This window comes from Myotis daubentonii, chromosome X, assembly GCF_963259705.1.
Source record: "Myotis daubentonii chromosome X, mMyoDau2.1, whole genome shotgun sequence".
Classification (NCBI taxonomy): domain Eukaryota; kingdom Metazoa; phylum Chordata; class Mammalia; order Chiroptera; family Vespertilionidae; genus Myotis; species Myotis daubentonii.
Window position 1 is genome coordinate 89,380,221 of NC_081861.1, and position 20,204 is coordinate 89,400,424.

General features: G+C 42.3%; 1 protein-coding gene across 2 annotated transcripts; it reads left to right on the forward strand.

Annotated features, from left to right (window-relative positions):
• The first annotated feature begins 7,185 nt into the window (after window positions 1-7,185).
• On the forward strand, window positions 7,186-19,456 carry SNX12 (sorting nexin 12). Of its 2 annotated transcripts, none has more exons than XM_059680165.1 (4): window positions 7,186-7,460; window positions 15,655-15,750; window positions 16,854-16,978; window positions 17,602-19,456. In XM_059680165.1, the coding sequence occupies exons 1-4, from the start codon at window positions 7,308-7,310 to the stop codon at window positions 17,702-17,704; spliced, it is 477 nt and encodes a 158-aa protein (XP_059536148.1). In that variant the 5' UTR covers window positions 7,186-7,307; the 3' UTR covers window positions 17,705-19,456. The 2 variants fall into 2 exon arrangements, with proteins under 2 accessions (XP_059536148.1, XP_059536147.1); XM_059680164.1 differs by having other exon boundaries at window positions 7,189-7,472.
• Window positions 19,457-20,204: the final 748 nt, after the last annotated feature.

Below are 20,204 nucleotides of genomic sequence, written 5' to 3' on the forward strand. Positions count from 1 at the left end.
GATCGATGATTCTCTCTCATCATTGCTGTTTATCTCTCGCTCCCTCTCCCTTCCTCTCTCTGAAAACAGTAAAAACATATATTTTTTAAAAGAGGTCCTTAGCAACCCCTGGTAAGTGTGCATAGACACTGACACACTTAAGTCACACCACTTTTCCCTAGATTGCCCTCACCCCTAGGCAATCCAGAGATACTTTAGTAAAATAAATACAATCACTAACTTAAGTAGATAAGTTGAGTATTTAAAGGACACTTCATCAACATAGAGAGGGAACTGACAATTTTCAAAAGGGATTTAGTTTAGAGCAGAGACTATCCCAAGGGAGGTGCCAAGTGAAATTAGGGTTTAAATGAACTTCAAGAAGGGGAGAAGTCACTAATGGTAGTAGGCAGCTGGATGGGTGTGTATGGAAAGACAGTGTACTCCACAGAAAGGCTGCTCAACTCTGGGTCCACATTCCCTGGAGTACAGACTGTATGTTATGAGTGCTGCTCTCTGGTTTTTCTAACATTTTTTACACTTGGACCCACCTCCTGCTCCCTCCCTGCAGTTCCAGGCCTCTGCTCCCAAGAACACAAAATACCCCAGATTATAGGGGCTTTTGATTTGCTATTTCCTCAGGATGCCTGAAAACAGATTAAAAGTTCTTTTCAGTATAGTTGCATAACATTGAGTCTGAGGTTGTGCAACCTCTTTTGGAAAAAATGTAAGGGCAGGAAGATGGATAGGTGTCTGTTTGATGCAGTGGTTCTCAACCTTCTGGCCCTTTAAATACAGTTCCTAATGTGTGACCCAACCATAACATTATTTTCGTTGCTATTTCATAACTAATGTTGTTACTGTTTTGAATCGTAATGTAAATATCTGATATGCAGGATGGTCTTAGGTGAACCCTGTGAAAGGGTCATTCGACCGCCAAAGGGGTCGCAACCCACAGGTTGAGAACCGCTGGTAAGGCACAGTATTGCCTGTGGGCAGGAGGATGAACTAATGAGATCCTTCCATTTTAAAGATACTAAATCTCTAATTTTTTGTTCCACTCTGGACTCATTTTGGCAAAGAATGAACCTGGTAAAGGAAACCCAAGATAGGAAAATGGGCATTGCTCATATCAAATTCTGATGTTATCTGTTTGCCAAGAGCCTTGACTCAGCTACTTTTTTTCTTTTTCTTTCTTTTTTTTTCATTTTTTTTGGTTAATCCTCACCTGAGGATATTTTTCCATTGATTTTTAGAGAGAGTGGAAGGGAGGGGGGATAGACAGAAAGAGAGACACACAGAGAGAGAGACAGAGAGAGAGAGAGAGAGAGAGAGAGAGAGAGAGAGAGAGAGAGAGACATCTATTCGTTGCCTCCCTCATGGCCCCTACCAGGGCCAGGGATCGAGCCTGCAACAGAGGTACGTGCCCCTGACTGGAATCAAACCCTTGACTCTTTAGTTCCTGGGTCGATGCTAAATCCACTGAGGCAAACCAGCTATGGCTCAGCTAATTGTGTGTGTGTGTGTGTGTGTGTGTGTGTGTGTGTGTGTGTGTGTGAGTGATAACTGAGGTACTGAGGATAACTGTGCCTTGTCCAACATCACTTGGTAACTCTGAAGCCCTGGGCCTCTAGTGAAAAGCAAAGAGCGGCGCCTGCGCGCCAGCTGGTAACAGCTGTTATTTTGTTATTACTGCAAAGGATTTAATTAGCCCAGTACCCTCTACTCTCCTCTCTCCACCCTATGAAATTTTTCCCTTTTTTTTTTTTTTTAAAAAAAGCTGGCTATTTACACCTTGTTGTGAATTTAACTTGCACAATTCTAGGGCTATTTGATTTTAAGCCTTACCCCTTTACTTACTTTTATATTCAACTTCTCACTTTCTATGAAACTTCCCCGCCCCCCAGCTATTAAACACAGTTAAATCTCTTCCCTCACTAACAAACAAATCCTTTGACAATGCACTGCCACCTAGCATTCCTTTTTTTAGGCAAGTTTCTCAAACAAATGGTCATGGTCGAATGGTCACTACTAGTTGTTTCCATTTCTCACCCCTGATTTAGTTCTTAATTCACTACCATCTGGGTTCTACCACCAGTGCCCTACTGAAATTGCTCTCATTTAGGTAATTGTTAAATCTAATGGAGTCACTCAGACCTTATCTCATTTGACCGTCCTACTATATTAAACACTGTTAACCACTGACTTGCTCCTCTTGGAAAATTTTTAACAACTTTTAATTTATTGATTGGTGAGAGAGAGATATATATCAACTTGTTGTTCCACCCATTTATGCATTTATTGATTGATTCTTATATGTGCCTAGACTGAGGATCGAACCTGCAACCTTGGCATATAGGAAAACACTGTAACCAACTGAGCTCCATGGCTAGGGCGGAAACATTTTTTTATTCCTTCCCTTCAGCTCATTAACTCTTATCTCCTTGCCTTCTCTTTCTAACTCTCTGACCACTCCTTCCTGCTCTCCTTCACAAGCTTCTCTTCCCGGGCCCTGCCTGGCCTTTAATTTTTTTTTCTCAAAGGGAAATAGTTATATTTTTTTCTGATTAAAAAATAACATATGCTTACTGTTTTAAAAACTATAAATAAAAACATAAAATCCAACTGAGACCCCACTACACAGAGGTAACCACTGCCAACATTTTAATTTATATCTTTCTCTTTAAAAATTATAATATTCAGTAATACAAATACTATCATATTACAATACTTTTACCAGCTTTTTTCATGAGTATCACTTCATATCAACAAGCATAGAACATTATTTGAAATGGATACATAGGAGAATCCCGAATTTGGCCACTTACACAAGAGACTGAGTTTTATTTATTTATTTTTAAAATTTTATTTTATTGCCCAGCTGGAGTGGCTCAGTGGTTGAGCATCGACTTATGAACCAGGAGGTCACAGGTTCTATTCCGGGTCAGGGCACATGCTCAGGTTGCAGCCTCGAATATCACTGTAGGGGGTGTGTAGGAGGCAGCCACTCAATGATTCTCTCTCAGCATTGATGTTTCTATCTCTCCCTCTCCCTTCCTCTCTGAAATCAATTAAAATATAGTTTTTAAAACAAGACTATAGCTGAAACCGGTTTGGCTCAGTGGATAGAGCGTCGGCCTGTGGACTGAGAGGTCCCAGGTTCGATTCCGGTCAAGGGCATGTACCTGGGTTGCGGGCACATCCCCAGTGGGAGATGTGCAGGAGGCAGCTGATCGATGATTCTCTCTCATCGATGTTTCTAACTCTCTATCTCTCTCCCTTCCTCTCTGTAAAAAATCAATAAAAAATATATTTTAAAAAAACAACAAAAAAAACAAGACTATAAAAAATAAAATTTTATTTTATTGTTGTCAGTATTACAGATATCTCCCATTTTCTCCCTTTTTGCCCCCTCCACCCAACCCCCACCACACCGCAGACCTTCTCATGCTATTGTCTGTGTCCATGGTTTATGCATGTATGTTTATATGTTCTTTGATTAATCTCTTCCTGTCCTCCTCCCACCCCCACTGAGATCTGTTATTCTTTTCCATGCATCCATACCTCTGGACATATTTTGAGGGGGCTTCATGTATATGTATTTTAAAATTTATCTTTATTGTTGAAAGTATTACATACATCCCCTTTCCCCCCCTTTGAGGCCCTCCACCCTGCTCCCCCCCCAGGCCTTCATCTCATTATTGTTTGTGTCCATGAGTAATGCATATAAGTTTTTTGGTTAATCTCTTCCCATTCCCTCCTTCCCCCTTCCCTCTCTGAGATTCGTCAGTCTGTTCCATGCATCCAAGCCTCTGGGTCTATTTTGTCAGTTTATTTTGTCATTAGACTCCACATATAGTGAGATCATATGGTACTTATCTTTCTCTAACTGGCTTATTTTGCTTAGCATAATACTCTCCAGGTCTATCCATGCTGTATCAAAGGTTAAGAGCTCCTTGTTTTTTTGTAGCCGCATAGTATTTCATAGAGTAAATCTTTTTTATCCACTCATCTACTGATGGGCACTTGGGCTGTTTCCAGATCTTAGCTATTGTAAATAACGCTGCTATAAACATAGGGGTGCATTTTTTCATTCTGATTGGTGTTTTAGGATTCCTAGGGTATATTCCCAGAAGTGGGATTACTGGGTCACAGGTCAGATACATTTACATTTTTTTGAGGAATCTCCATACTGTTTTCCATAGTGGCTGTACCAGTCTGCATTCCCACCAGCAGTGCACTAGGGTTCCCTTTTCTCCACATCCTTGCCAGCACTTGTTGTTCATGAGACTGAGTTTTTTTTTTTTTCCCAAAAATATATTTTATTGATTTTTTACAGAGAGGAAGGTAGAGGGATAGAGAGTTAGAAACATCGATGAGAGAGAAACATCGATCAGCTGCCTCCTGCACACCCCCTACTGGGGATGTGCCCGCAACCAAGGTACATGCCCTTGACCGGAATTGAACCTGGGACCTTTCAGTCCGCAGGCCGATGCTCTAGTCTATCCACTGAGCCAAACCGGTTACAGCAATACTGAGTTTTATGATAGAAGTGACTGAGATACAAAATCTGTAAAATATAGAACCCACTACTCCTTTGTAAGACTTGTCATATAAACAAATTCACAAATTAGGAAAAATGGCTTTAAAATATTACATTGTATAAAATGAACAATTATTTACTTATAAAGACAACATCTGTATTCTGATATTTTTGTGTGATTATCTGATTATTTTCTCAGGATAAATTATTTTTAAATTCATCTTTATTGTTGAAAGTATTACAGATATCTCCCCTTTACCCCATCAGGATAAATTATTGAAAGTGAAAATTTTGAGTCAAAAGCTTTCATAAATACCATTAAAATATTTCAAAAATACTTAAACATAAGTGAGAAGAAAATGAATAACAATTCTCCCTGTTATCTCTGTCTCCTGTTCTCTAGTTTTGCTCTCCAGAGACAACCAGTATTACAAGTTTCTTGAGGTCAAAGGATTTTTAAAAAAATACATACTGCCAATTTGCCTCCCAGAAAGATTGTACAGATTTACGCTCTTATCAACTCCGCATGCCTTCACCGTTGTAAATCCTCTGTCCTTGCCTCTTCACATTTTTCCTTCAATCCCATATGCTGACTCCCAAATCTCTATCTAACCCTAATCACACCCTTGAGCTCCAGGCCAGTATTTCCATCTGCCTGCTGACAATCTCCACCTGGATATCCTATAGACACCTCAGATTTATCTAACCTCAGCTCATTGTCTCCCCTCTCAAACGTACTTTCTCTAATTCCAATGTTCAGTGTTCCTTGGTGGTACCAGCATCCACCTAGCTACCTAAATTCAGAAACCTTGGAGTCATTTTAAATTTCCTTCTCCCCTCAATAATAGCTAATAGTTACTGAACATTTGCACATATTTTATTGAATTCTCATAAAAGCTCCAGAAGTAGCTTTTATTTTTATAATTTCCATTGTACAGATGAGGAAAACTGCTTGGATAACTTGCTCAATGCTATACAGCTAGGAAACAGGGCTTTAAACCCCTGTAGCCTAAGTCCATAGCTCATATGCTTAAGCCCTATACTACATCTAATTAGATACAAGTCCTATCTATTTTATTTATTCTCAGTGCTATCTCTACCCTTTTCTCCATTCCCGCAGTCACCACCTATTCCAAGTGTTATTGGCGATGCTCTCATAATTAGTCACATTTGATTCAAATGTATCTTCCATGTTGTCTGAAAAATAATCCTTGTAAAACACAAATCTGATCATGTCTTTTTCCTGTGAAGATACTTCAGTGTCTCCCTATCACCTACATCATAAAGCCAGAGATACTTTGCTTAATAAAGAAGGATCACCCTCATCTGCCCATCCCTAGCCAGCCTACTTCTCTAAGAACTTCCAAAACATCCTTTGAATTGATGATAATTGCTTAAAAGTAATCATGCTGTAGCTTATCGGATGACTTTGCATGTTACTCTCTCTGCAGAAAATTACCTTTCCCTATTTACACTCTGATTTATCCTTTATGTGTTTTCATGTGTGTCAAACTCAGATGTTTCCTCCTCCTGGAAGCCTTCCCTAATTCCTCCAATTATTCATGTCCTATGTGCTGCTTTGAACATTTACTTATTTTGTATTTGCTACATTATATTAGTTTTATTTACTTCTCTTTCTAGAATGTTAACTCTTTGAGGGCAGTGACTCTCTTATTCAACTCTAGATCTTTAGTGTTTAGCATAGTGCCTGGCACATAGTAGTTGCTTAATAGATATTCGTTAAATTGAATTAAATAACTTGTAAAATTATAGGGCCTTGTACTCTGTTGAAAGAATTTCAGCCATCAGATACAGGAAATTTTTTCTGAGCAGAAGGCAGGTGCAGGGAGGGGAAAAGAATGACCTAAAATCACCACCCTTAATGTGGGGCACTACTCTTTCATGTGGACCATGTGTAAGTTAGTCATATATTCATGTTTCTATAGACATTCTCATGTAGACATGTATTCTATCTCCATTATGGGCTGCAAGTAACCTCATAGTCAAGTATGGAGTTCTGCAGAGTAGAGATAGAAGGTATGAAATAAATGCCTCAATTTGCTGAGAAACATATCTGAATACAGCTTGGGTTCACTTTTATGTGGTCACAAATTGAGGATGAAGATATGCCCAAATTTTCCTGAAAAGTGAGAATAAGAAATCCTCTTTGTTCACCCCATCCTTGCTGCTTCCCTGGCACAATAGATAGCGCTCACTGTGTGATCAACTGCCCATGGCAGGAATTGAAACTATCAGTGGCACGAGTAGCAGGGCTGCGTTTTAGGTTCTCACTACTGTTGTTGGAACCCCACCCTCTGGAGACCACCCTTCTACTTTCCCACAAAACCCTGACCCGTTCAGGTCACGGGGCTTCGGCCTATCACTGTAGGACCCTAGCGTGCAGGGCAGTGCCACTGCTGACTGATACATGCCCGGTCTGAGACAATCTCTTGGGTTGAGGAGCAGCAATTGGCATGTCCCGCCAGTAGGGACTCCCAGGTTACTGAGTGGCGCGTTCTGGCCACAAACACCGCCCGGAAGTCTGAATGAAGTCTCCGCAGTATAGGACCCCAAGCCGTCAGCGAGGTAGCTATTCAGTGGCGGGCCTGGGGCCGGGCGACGTGCGTGCGCGTACGTGAGTACGTCGTGCGTGGGCGCGCGCGTGCGCGGTGCTGCAGTCTGTGGGTTGGCTGGTTATTTTGCAAGCGGGAGGGGCCGTGCGCGCTCCTGCCTCTGGCCTGTGTCCCCCACCCCCTTCCCTGGTCCCGGTCTCTCCTTCGAAAAGATGTCGGATACTGCTGTCGCTGACACTCGGCGCCTTAACTCGAAGCCACAGGACCTGACCGACGCTTATGGGCCGCCAAGTAACTTCCTGGAGATCGACATCTTTAATCCGCAGACGGTGGGCGTGGGCCGCGCGCGCTTCACCACCTATGAGGTTCGCATGCGGGTGAGTCACGGGGTGAGGGAGACAGCTGAGGGGAGGACCGGCCAGCTGGGCGGGGAGGGCGGGGGGAGACTGCCGCGGGGCTCCTAACGGTGCAGAAGACGCTTGAAGGGGTCTTTGGGAACTCGGGGCTGAATAGGTTTGGAGAGAGGTCTGCAGACTCGGTTGTGATCCGAGGTTACAGAAAACTCCTAAGGGGACATCCGAGCGGGGTGAGGGAAAACAAGTACCTATGAGCAAGAAGTGAAGCATGGTTGGACAGGTTGGGTGGATGGAGAAGCTTGAGTGAGCAATGTAAGGAAATAGGAATCGTGACTGTAGCAACAGAGGAGGGAAGGAAACGTGGAGGAGCGCTGGGGGGTAGAAAGCCAAGGCGAGATATCGCTGGGACCCCTAACTAAATTAGGTTGTGCGAAGTTAGTCTGAAGAGGAAGACAGGAAGGCCTGGCTTCTTCCTAATGAGGTCTTCCTGAGATGATAAAGTTAAGCAAAGCTTGGATTAAAGGGAAGATAAGATTCCAGGAAAGGGAGACAGTGGGCTTGGTGGTAACAAAAATAATAAAGGGAGTCTCCTTGAGATTGAGTGCTTCCCAGACTTGTGTAGAATTAGCATATGAAGGAGAAGTGTTTTCAGTTTAAGTTTTCTCAGGTGCCACATGCTGTTTCTCAGTGTGAAACCAGGCCTTGCACTGGGATTGGTGGATTGTCAGTCGCTGCTCTCATGCTGTATTTAACCTTTAGATTTGAAGTATACAGAATGTTAATTTCAATATTTATTGGCTTTAAATTATTGGTTTTTTTGTGTATATGAATGGCCATTAGCCCTTTCTGTCCTAGATTAACCTTTGGATTCAAACCCTGGTCTGTAGTTACTTTAATTTATGACATTTCAGGACTGCCCCAGGAGTGGCTTCTTCCAGTGTACTTTATTCTCCAGTTCTTAGTCCACAATGCAAGGATGGAATGTGCAGGTAGAGTATGTGGTTTGCAGGTTCTTTGCCAGTTGAAGTAGTTACAGGCAAAAGAGTTTGAGAATCCTTTTCTAATTCTCCTTATGTTTTCTTCTCAGACTAGAGGGCCAGAATATTCTCTGTGGACAGCATGCTGCTCAAACAGCATTTGAAGACCTAAAAGAGTGTATGTGCTTTCATTTTTGAATGAATGAATTGAAAGAGAGCATGTGCTCTCCTACCTGGCTATTGAAATCTAATTGAGAAATGATGATCTCCAAATTCCAAGTTTGATAAAGTTCAAACTGAAGAAAGAAAAGCGAATAGCAAAAAAATGAGACAACTCATCTATACAAGAACTATTTGAAATCATCTTTTTGGGGAAGAATGGAAGTTAGATCCCTCAAAATATGGTAAAAGCTAGGAAGCCTGGGTATAACTTGTTCAGTGTAAGGTCTCTGCTATGGAATTTTGGAGACATTGTCTTGATACATTACCCAAGAAACTTAGAGAGTATGAATGAAACAGCTCTCTACTTCAGTCATTATAATAACAACAGGGACTGTTCATCTAATGCCTACTATGTGCCCAGCACTGAATTAGGTTTTAGTTTCCAAATCCTTACAAAACAACATTTTACACATAAGAAACTGATGAGGAATGCAGCTTAAGTAACTTGCCCAAGTTCACATAGCTAATAAGTAGCAGGGCTGGGATATGAACCCAGTTCTGTTTGACTCTAAAGCCCATCATACTCTTTCCACTACTTTGTAGTTTCTTTGGCAATGCTTAGTTGCAAAACTTTAGTGTGCAGTTTTTCTACCAACAGCTTTTTATCATTCCTTTCCACAATTTCTAATTACATGGCAGTAATAGGGTTGGTGGTAGTTCCTAGTTCTGTGGGTTTGAGTTAATTTGTGTTGTTTATGTTAAGTATGTATAGCTATAGAGCAAGCATGTCAAACTCAAAGGCTAACACTGGCCAAACAAGGTTTAAGTTTGTGTGGGCCACAAAAAAACCAAAAGCTTCAATTTTCATAGAAACATCGGTTTATCTTGATAGAGACATGCTGAATACAAAGGGCTAAAATAAATGAATAATTGTTAACAAAATAATTTTTTAATAAAAATTAATATTTTTCTTGAACATTAACTTACCAGACACTGAATAGTTGCACAAATTAATAAGCTTAACGCAAATAAACCCATTTTTCTTGTTCTTCGAAAGTGAAATATTTCCTGTTGCACATACCAAACAAGTCAGTACAAGACTAATGACGTGGCAATCGGCTGCTAAAATATTCGCTGCTAGTATTAGTGGAGAGAAATGGTGCGCCTGTGCATAAGGCGCTTAAGGGAAATGAATACAACACGATTATAGTAATCAGTCATTAGCGAACATTGTAGTTCATTATTAATAATTATGTATAACAGGATATTGTAAAAATTAAGTTATTAAAATGTTTCTTACATACTGTTATATTATTTGGGCTGCAAAAATAGCCATTGTGGGCCACGAGTTTGACATGCTTGCTATAGAGGCTTTTAATATTTTGTTGAACTCTGTTTTGGGGAAAAGTTGGTAAAATCATTTGGTTTTAAATTGCTATTTTAAATGATTGATCATGGTAGGCATTATAGAGTGCATGAGATTCAGAGAGTAGGACTTTGGGAGTTAGGCATTGTGAATGGAAGAAGCAGATAGCACTGACTTTTTTTCTTTGTATAAAAGTTGTTCTCTTTCATTTTGCTCCAGAAAGAATTCTTTCCCTCCCATTCCCCAAAGAAGTGAGGAGTCTGGAGAGGTGTCCTGGTGACTTGACATGATGTGTATGGAAATTTTCAAATGTCATTTGTCCTGTGGACTTGAACTTTGCATCTTCTCTCCTTTCCATTGACTTTGTGTTGATCAGAGCCAAAGGACTCTATACCCTATGCTACACAATCCTGTCATGATTTTTAGGCTGGAGCTGGTAGACTATCCTCCTATATAGTAAAAGCCTAATATGCAAATTGTCCCCTTGGGCGGTTCCACCAGAAGTTCCATCGGGAATTCAACCTCTTGCTATGATGTGTGCTGACCACCAGGGGGTAGTGGAAGCACTGCCGGCCCATGGGCCCTGATGAGAGCGAGACTGCGGTGGGATGGTGGAGCCTGGCAGGGTCACTGCCCAGCTCCCAGGCACTGAGGGAGCTGGGGTGGGGGGAAGGGAAGGGGACCCCTGGCTCCAATAGATCGCCCCGCAGGCCGGATGGTGGAGCAGGTGAGGGGGTGGTGCCAGGCCAAGGTGGGGTGCCAGGCGGCGCTGCAAGGCTGGGGGTGCGAACGGGGTTTGTGAGGCTGGGGGCGCAAGCTGGGGCCTGATCTCTGCAGGCCAACCCGAGGGACCCCACCCATGCACGAATTCATGCACCGGGCCTCTAGTCCTAGAACATGGTAGCCCCTTCCTTAGACAGCTAGTTGCTGAGATGAAAGGCCATTATTGTCACCATCCTGTAGGGGGTAGGGAAAGAATAGCATTTTGTGAGTCAAAGGAGGAAGTTTACAGAATGGCAGTGGGTGGTTTGGTTGTCTGGGAAGAATCTACTCAGCCTTTTCTTTGGTCCTTTTTTAAAAATATATTTTTATTGATTTTAGAGAGGAAGGGAGAGGGAGAGAGAGTAGAAACATCAATGATCAGAATCATTGATCAGCTGCCTCCTGCACGACCCCCACTGGGGATTGAACTGTGACCTCCTGGTTCATAGGTCCAAACTCAACCACTGAGCAACACTGGCCAAGCTAGATTTCTTTTCTTGCAGGATTATTTCACCCCCTTCCGGTTTTATTGAGATATAATTGATATTGTATAAACTTAAATTTTATAATGTGATGATTTGATGCACATATATATTTCTGCAGGATTCTGAGAATGTTCTCTATAATGGTTTATCTTGAATAGTTAATACAGGCACATAGTACAAAAATGAAAAGATATAAAAAAGATATGATAGCTCTAGCTGGTTTGGCTCAGTGGATAGAGCGTCGGCCTGTGGACTGAAGGGTCCCAAGTTCGATTCCTGCCAAGGGCACATGCCCAGGTTACGGGCTCAATCCCCAGTGGGGGGCGTGCAGGAGGCAACCGATCAATGATTCTCTCATCATGTTTCTCTCTCCCTCTCCCTTCCTCTCTGAAACCAATAAAGATATATTTTTTAAAAAAGATATGCTATAAAAATTAAGCCTTCCTCTGCCCTCTAGAGAGGTTCTTCTTTCTGAAGAAACTACTGTTTCCAGTGTCTTATTTATTCTTCTAAAGAACAGTTTAGATAATAAAATACTACTTTATATGTATCCACTCTACTTCAACTCATTGACATTCATTCCTTGGGTAGACTTGTAACTTATGTATATCGGCCAGTTATTTGGCTTTTGATGACTTATACCTAGACCTGGATCCTTAAAAGGTAATTTCCAGGCTTGAGAATTACAAAGCATGATGTAGTGAGAACTATGTGAAGCTCTAGCATAGCTACAAGATGCTCTATTCCTGACCTGAGACAGTTGTGGAGAAAGAGAAATTAGTTCCTTTTATTTCCATCTGCTGATCTGAATTGGCTGGCGGGAAATATAGTCAGCATTAATACATGTGGTTGGCCATTTCCATTTGGAACTTGTAGACAAGAGTTAGAATCAGGGCTTTTTGTTTGTTGAGGATTTGTGTTACCATTAGAGTCTTAGGAAAATTCTCAATGATTAAGATGTGGGAATAAGCTGCTAAGCTATGCTTAGCCAACTTAATGTAATTGCTATTTCTGCTGCACTGTCTAGATGAGGAGAGGGTAAACATATATAGGGCCTCTATTAATTAATTGAATATTTATTGAATACCTTGCATAGCTGCATTTAAGGGGATGCAGAAGTAATCATGGCTTCTGATTTCAATGAAATTATAGTTAGGTAGCAAGGTGAACATGATATATAAAACTATAGCACTTAATACTAAAGTATAATTGTCAAAAATGATTAAAAATAAAGTATAATTGTCATAGGAATTCATAGGAAAATGGAGACCAATAAATTAAGCTGGTATTGACAGGAAAGATTTCCTGGATAAAATGGACTTGAGCTGGAATTTGTAGAATGGAGAGGATTTGGACAGGAAAAGCAGAGGGAGGCATACCTTGGAGGTGCTTATCTCATGTTCCTTACACGGAACTTAAATTCACTTTTCAATTGAAAATGTAATACATGCACATGATAAATTCCAATTGTACAATGAAAAATGTTCCATTCCAGTTGTCTAATCTTATTATTCAAAGTCACTCACTATTAGCAGTATCTTTTCATAAATATTTTTATTCATAATTATAAATATACACATATATACAAATACCTTATTTTATTTATTTTTTAAAATCCTCACAGGAGGATTTTTTTCCATTGCTTTTTACAGAGAAAGTAGAAGGGATGGAGGGAGGGAGAGAGAGAGAGAAATATCTATGTGACTGGGTATCAAACCTGCAACCCAGGTATGTGGGTTGACTGGAATGGAACCAGAGACCCTTTGGTTCATGGGCTGACGCTCTAACCACTGAACACACTGGCCAGGGCTATTTTATTTTTTAAAAATTTATTGGGGTGACATTGGTTAATAAGGTCATATGTTTCAGGTGTACATGTCTATGACACAGGATCTGTATATTGCATTGTGTGCCCACCACCCAAAGTCTTTCATCACCATATATTTGGCTTCTCTAACCCTTTACTACTCTCTCCCCCATCCCTTTCCCTCTGGTAATCACCAAACTGTTGTCCGTGTCCATGAGTTTGTTTTACATCCCACATATGAGTGAAATCATATGGTTGTTTCTTAGCTTTTTCTGACTGACTTCGCTTAGCATGATATTCTCAAGGTCTATCCATGTTGTCCCAAATGGCAGTATTTCACGAACACTTTGGTTGTTTCCCTGTCTTGGCCACTGTGAATAGTGCTACAGTGAACATAGGTGTATGTATATCTTTGTGAATAAATAAAAACTTTGCCAAGTTTTTTTTTTTTTTTTGGTAGATAATCAGAAGAGGGATTGTTGGGTCATATGATAACTGTATTTTCAATTTTTTGAGGAACTGTCATACTGTTTTCCATAATGGTTATACCAGTTTACATTCCAACCAGAAGTGAATGAGAGTTCCTTTTTCTTCACAACCTCTCCCACACTGTTATTACTAGTCTTGTTGACAGGTGAGAGGTGGTATCTCATTGTAATTTTGATTTGCATTTACCTAGTAGCTAGTGAAGTTGAACATCTTTTCATAATCTATTGGCCATTTGTATGTCTTCTTGGAAGAAGTGTCTGTTCAGGTCCTTTGCCCATTTTTAAAAATTGGATTGTTTGTTTGGTGTTGAGTTGTTTGAATTCTTTATATATTTTGGATATTTACCCTTTGTCGGAGCTCTGTTGTTTGCAAATATCATCTCCCATTCAGTTTACTTGTTTTGTTGGTGGTTTCTTTTGCTGTGCAGAAGCTTTTTAGTTTGATATAGTTTCATTTATTTTTGCCTTTACTTCTCTTGCCTTTGGGGTCAAATTTGTAAAATCTTCTCTAAGACCAAGGCCCATGAGCTTAGTACCTATTTTTTTCTTTTATGTAATTTATTGTTTCAGATCTTCTATTTAGGTCTTTGATCCATTTTGAATTAATTTTTATACAAATCCATTTTAAAACACAAATAAAGGCAAGCTATATATACTGTTCTGTACCTTGATTTTTAAAAACTATATTTTTGTTGATTTCAGAGAGGAAGGGAGAGGGAGAGAGATAGAAACATCAATAATGGGAATCATTGATCGGCTACCTCCTGCATGTCCTCCGCTGGGGACCGAGCCTGCAAACCGGGCATGTGCCCTGACCGGGAATCAAACCCTGACCTCCTGGTTCATAGTTCGATGTTCAACCATGGAGCCATGCCGGCTGGGCTGTACCTTGATTTTAATATTTAATACCTCTCCATATTGGCAAAGTATTTCACTTTTTTGTTGTTGTTAATCCTCATCCGAGGATTTTTTTCCCACTGTTTTTTTTTTTTTTAGAGAGAGAATGGAAGGGAGGGGGAGAGACACACAGAGAGAAACATCGATGTGAGAGAGACACATCGACTGGTTGCCTCCTGTACACACCTCAGAGGGCTGGGGATCGAGCCTGCAACCAAGGTACGTGCCTTTGACTGGAATGGAACCTGCAACCCTCCAGTCCGTCTGAAGGCTGACACTGTAATCCCTGAGCCAAAGCGGTGAGGGCTTTCACATTCTTTTCATTGCTGATAGTATTCCACTGTATAGGCATACTATGTTTATTTAACCAATTACCTATTGATGTACATTTATTATTACAGATAATAAAATGCAGCAAAAACTCTTGTACAGGCATATCTATATAATAAAAGCCTAAGCAACCATTACGGGGGGAACGACCAGAACGACCCGTTCACTATGATGGGCACTGACCACCAGGGGGCAGACGCTCAAAGCAGGAGCTGCCCCCTGGTGGTCAGTACACTCCCACAGGGGGAGTGCTGCTCAGCCAGAAGCTGGGCTCACAGCTGGCGAGCACAGTGGTGGTGGCGGGAGCCTCTCCTACCTCCAAGGCAGAGCTAAGGAGCAGTGAGCAGGCAGGCAGTAAGGAGCGAGGAGTCCCGGCCATCCCCTGAGGGGTCCCGGACTGTGAGAGGGCACAGGCCGGGTTGAGGGACTCCTCAGTGCATGAATTTCATGCACCAGGCCTCTAGTCTATAATAATAAAAGCACAATATGATAATTAGACTGGACATCCTTCTGGATGATCTTCCAGACGAAGCTGGGCTGTGAGGGAAGCCCAGGTCCCGGATGCCTGCTGGTAGCCCGGGGGGGAAGCCCGGGTTCTGGGTGCCGGAGGAAAGCCGGTGCTGGCAGCTGGGGGGAAGGAAGGCCTACTCTTGTACAAATTTCGTGCATCGGGCCTCTAGTTTACATATAACTTCAAGTCTGTTTGTTGGAAAAATTCTAAGCAGCATGGGACTTTTAATCACCGACTGTGACAAGGCTGGATGTGGTAAGGATTGATATTCATCTGGTGCTGTTTTGAAAGGGTTGTAGGAGCATGGTCCATAGAAGTTATTTCTTCATTAGGACCTGTCCATGTGGCTCTGACATGTGGCCACCACAAGCTGAACATTACTTACCATCTCTCTTGTTTCATTCTTCCTTCCTTGTAGACGAACCTACCCATCTTCAAGCTGAAGGAGTCCTGTGTACGGCGGCGCTACAGTGACTTTGAATGGCTAAAAAATGAGCTGGAACGAGATAGTAAGGTATGGCCCTGTTTCCTGTGTGGCACCCTTGGAGGACAAGATCTCTGTAGGCTGATAGGGCTTAAGATCAGAGTCTATAAAATCTTGAAGGCAATGGAGAGGGTGAACACACTCTAGCTACCAAGTCCCAATAATTTGGATCTGGGTGATAATCTGTGAAACTTGAAAGTGGTAATTTCAGGACAAATCTTAAAAAGAAAGTATTACTTCACTTAGTGGCTAGTAAAGTCATACATATTAACTCCTATAGGTGCAAAAAATTGAAAGTATATTGGCAGAAAAGGCCTAGCTAGATTCTTGGATGATAGTGGATTGTTAAAGAAAATGAGGGGTATTGGAGTTTATTTCCTTTCTTTTGAAATGGTAAACCTGTCCTCCCACCCAAGCAGTTGAATTAATTTTTTTTGTCGTTAATCCTCACCCAAGGATATTTTTCCATTGACTTTTTTTTTACAGAGAGTAGAAGAGAGAGAGAGAGACAAAGAAAGAGAAACATAGATGTGAGAGAGACATATCGATTGGTTGCCTCCTGCACAGGCCCTGATGAGGGCCAGGGATTGAGCCTACAGCCTAGGTATGTGCCTTGACCGTAATCGAACCCAGGACCCTCCTTCAGTCTGCAGGCTGATGTTCTATCTACTGAGCCAAACCGGCTAGGGATGGATTAATTATATATATATATATATATATATATATATATATATACATATATATATATATATATTTTATTGATTTTTTTACAGAGAGGAAGGGAGAGGGATAGAGAGTTAGAAACATCGATGAGAGAGAAACATCGATCAGCTGCCTCCTACACACCTCCTACTGGGGATATGCCCACAACCAAGGTACATGCCCTTGACCGGAATCGAACCTGGGACCCTTCAGTCTGCAGGCCGACGCTCTATCCACTGAGCCAAACCGGTTAGGGCTGGATTAATTTTTGACCTGAGCCATCCTGACTGTTCTTATGATCAGTTCTGGCAAGTTGTTGGCTGTGGGATAGGTTGGACCCTCTGCCTTAAGAAATGTGGTATACAGTGGATTGCCATCCCATTCCCTCTCTGAGTTCTCCCATGTGGCTGATCTTTTGCGTCTGCCTGCAGATTGTAGTACCACCACTGCCTGGGAAAGCCTTAAAGCGGCAGCTCCCTTTTCGAGGAGATGAAGGGATCTTTGAAGAGTCCTTCATTGAAGAAAGGAGGCAGGGCCTCGAGCAGTTTATTAACAAGTAAGCAGGTTCCTGGGGGCTCCTCTAGCTACTTTCTCCATCTTGGTCTTTCTGTGTGTTTAGTCTGTCTCCTCTTTTGTAATGGGTAATTATGATGTAGTGCAGCGGTTCTCAACCTGTGGGTCGCGACCCCTTTGGCAGTCGAACGACCCTTTCACAGGGGTTGCCTAAGACCATCCTGCATATCAGATATTTACATTATGATTCATAACAGTAGCAACACTACAGTTATGAAGTAGCAACGAAAATAATTTTATGGTTGGGTCACAACATGAGGAACTTTTTTAAAGGGCCAGAAGGTTGAGAACCACTGATGTAGTGCCTATTGTGTGGTGGGGTGACTGGACAGTAAAACTCCATTCATTTGAGCCGAATTCTGATCCTGTACCTCATGGCCTGAGAAAGCACTGCATGTTGATGTGTGTAGGGATTTTCCCCTACCTTACCCCTCTATCTCTCTTCCTCTCTACAGCATTATGGTTGAAGTGGTGTCCTGTTGTTGTCTGCTGCTTGCTTGAACCTCAGGGCTGATCTTGTCCTTCCTCCCCTGTCCACACCCCCATCCCTCTGCAAATTCTCTCCTATCTCAAATACTACTGATAACCATCTTGATCTCTTTATAGAATTGCGGGGCACCCACTGGCTCAGAACGAACGCTGCCTACATATGTTCCTGCAGGAGGAGGCAATTGACAGGAACTACGTCCCAGGGAAGGTGCGCCAGTAGGAGCCCCTTTCACCACTTGCCCTCTACTTTCCTGCTGAAATGACATTGGTTTTTACACTAAGCCTCTCTATCTTTCTTTGATCTGAAGTTGGCTGCCCATCCCCTGTCCTGATAGACTGTCTGGCATTGTGTTCCTTGGTATCTCACTAAACCGTGGGCACTCTCCTAGAACCTCTTCTCTGAGGAGAGGTGGGAAACCACAGGCAGATGCCCTTTGCTTGGGATTGGGGGTGGGTGGGAGGATTGGACTGGAAGGCAATTTCTTGGGCATTTACCCATGCCAGAAGGCTAATCTCGGGGGCGGGGGTCTTGTGCTGGAGAGGCATTTGGCTACATACTGATGCTGCAAGTCCAGGGGATTTTTCTTACTCTTAGGTTTAACCAGAAATGCTGAGCAGGGAAAAACCCTGCTTTTCCTACATGCATGAATTTTTTCCTTTTTGGGAAGGTGGTAGAGACCCAAAAGCTATTCTTTTTTTTCTTTAGGCCTGCTCCCAGTTTTCCCCCACAGTTTCTTTCGTTTCTCTCCCCCTTGTTGCTTTTCATGGCAGTAATTCTCCTAGAATTTAAGCAATTAGTTGTGTGGAGCAAGGTGTGTGGATTTTCTGGGCCCATTGTCATGGCTGCTTCAGAGTCAGAAGAAAGCCATAGAGCAGTAGGGTAGCCCCTGTTGTTTAGCCCCTCTCTTTTGTGGTTCCCCACTCTGGCTACTTGTTCTTACCCACCTGCAGGAGAGTCATTACGGGCCAGCAGTCTCCCTTCCCAAGCCCACTACTTTATGGGTTAAGCTTTGCAGTTTTGGTGGCTTAAGAGTTGGGTGCAACTCACCACTATCAGGTAACTCCCTGAAGGTGGGAACGGATCATTTTCTAGGTATTCCCTGGTGGTAAGGAAGAGCATCACCACGCTCTTCCTTCCATTCTCTCTTCCCCCCATCTCATTTAGTGCTGCCACAGGGCAGAAGCACATGAACAAATCACTCACTCTCTGACTTCTCCTAAGCACTTTGAGCTGTTGAATGGGGCTCAGGGAATGAGTTGTCGCTGCCCTCCGCAGCTTGGTCACAGGGTTATTGAACTGCCTGCACTTACTTCCCATGGAACTCCAACGTTCTTCCCAGAAGTTGAGCTAGGGATAGCAGTTGGGTATGGATTTCCCAAATCTGAGAGTCTGACACATCTTGTTGAGACTGGCAACTTTCCTGGACTTCTGTCCAGGAGGTAGTGGTTTGTTTGCTGAGGCCTGATATCTATCCCAAGGGGTAGGATGGGAGCAAGTTAACTGGTGTCAGGTCAAAAGTGGAGGCTCTTTGCTTGGATTCCCTATCATGGAAGGACTGGAGTTCTCCGTACAGTCTTGGGAAAAGGATTACTGAGTCTGACAAGATTATGATCAGAGAGATTAGGATTGGATTTTGACATGGGATTTAGAGTCCATCTAAATGTTGAAGTTCCCTGTGACAGATCAGCTCTAAGCTGCTGAGCCTGTGCCAGGGCTGTACAGCCCCTACCAAGAGGCTCTGCTCCCTTTCCCACCTCTCCATTGTTGGTGTTATTGCTGCCTTTTGATTTATATCCTCTGTTATTGATTTTAAAAAAAGATTCCTTCTTTCATCATGCACAAGTGCTGAGAGCCTGAGGCCCCATTTCTGCTGTGTATATATCCTGACTCGGGGCTTTTATTCAGCAAACTGTTCATTCTTCTGTCAATGTCATATTCAACTCTGTTCATATTAAACCACTGTGAAGCAAACATCTGTTGTCCAGTTTTTTTTTTTAGTTATCTAGGATATTTTTGAGTATTATGCAGAAATCATACAACATGGTCAATTTCCTGAGGTAATAAATTTTGCATTTACATTAAAAAAAAGCGGAATTCTAGCTGCCCATAGTGATATTTACCAATCCTTGCAACTAGCAGTTTACTTTGTCACAGAGGTAATGAGTACATGTTTGCAGGAAGTAGCCATAGGGCTCAGTACCTATGATTTGCATTAGATTTGGGAGAGTTGGTTTTAAGCTTGTGGGTTTGTGCTAATTTGGGCAGAATATATTTAGTAGTGTGTGTGTGTGTGTGTGTGTGTGTGTGTGTGTGTGTATTAATAAAAGGGTAATATGCTAAATAGACCATATAGACTGAATGTCTTCTGGACATCCTTTTGGACCTCCTTCCGGACAAAGCCATGGTGGTGGGGGCCAAGGCAGAGCGGTTAGGGGTGATTAGGCCAGCAGGGGAGAGCAGTTAGGGGCATCAGGCAGGCAGGCAAGTGAGTGGTTAGGAGACAGTCCCGGATTGCGAGAGGGATGTCCCAGGCCTAGACCAGCAGTCGGACATCTCCTGAGGGGTCCCGGATTGGAGAGGGTGCAAGTTGGGCTGAGGGACCTACCCCCCCCCCCCGTGCACAAATTTCATGCACTGGGCCTCTAGTATATATGTTCATGTGCTATATGTTACATAAACACATGTATTTCTTTTATTTTCCAAGACACCCACACATTCC

Bases quoted from the DNA above. Each gene is read 5' to 3' on its own strand.
- SNX12 (XM_059680164.1), top strand. From the start codon at position 7,308: ATGTCGGATACTGCTGTCGCTGACACTCGGCGCCTTAACTCGAAGCCA. The intron at 7,473-15,654 runs GTGAGTCACGGG...CCTTCCTTGTAG, and splicing joins CCTATGAGGTTCGCATGCGG to ACGAACCTACCCATCTTCAA. The intron at 15,751-16,853 runs GTATGGCCCTGT...GTCTGCCTGCAG, and splicing joins AGCTGGAACGAGATAGTAAG to ATTGTAGTACCACCACTGCC.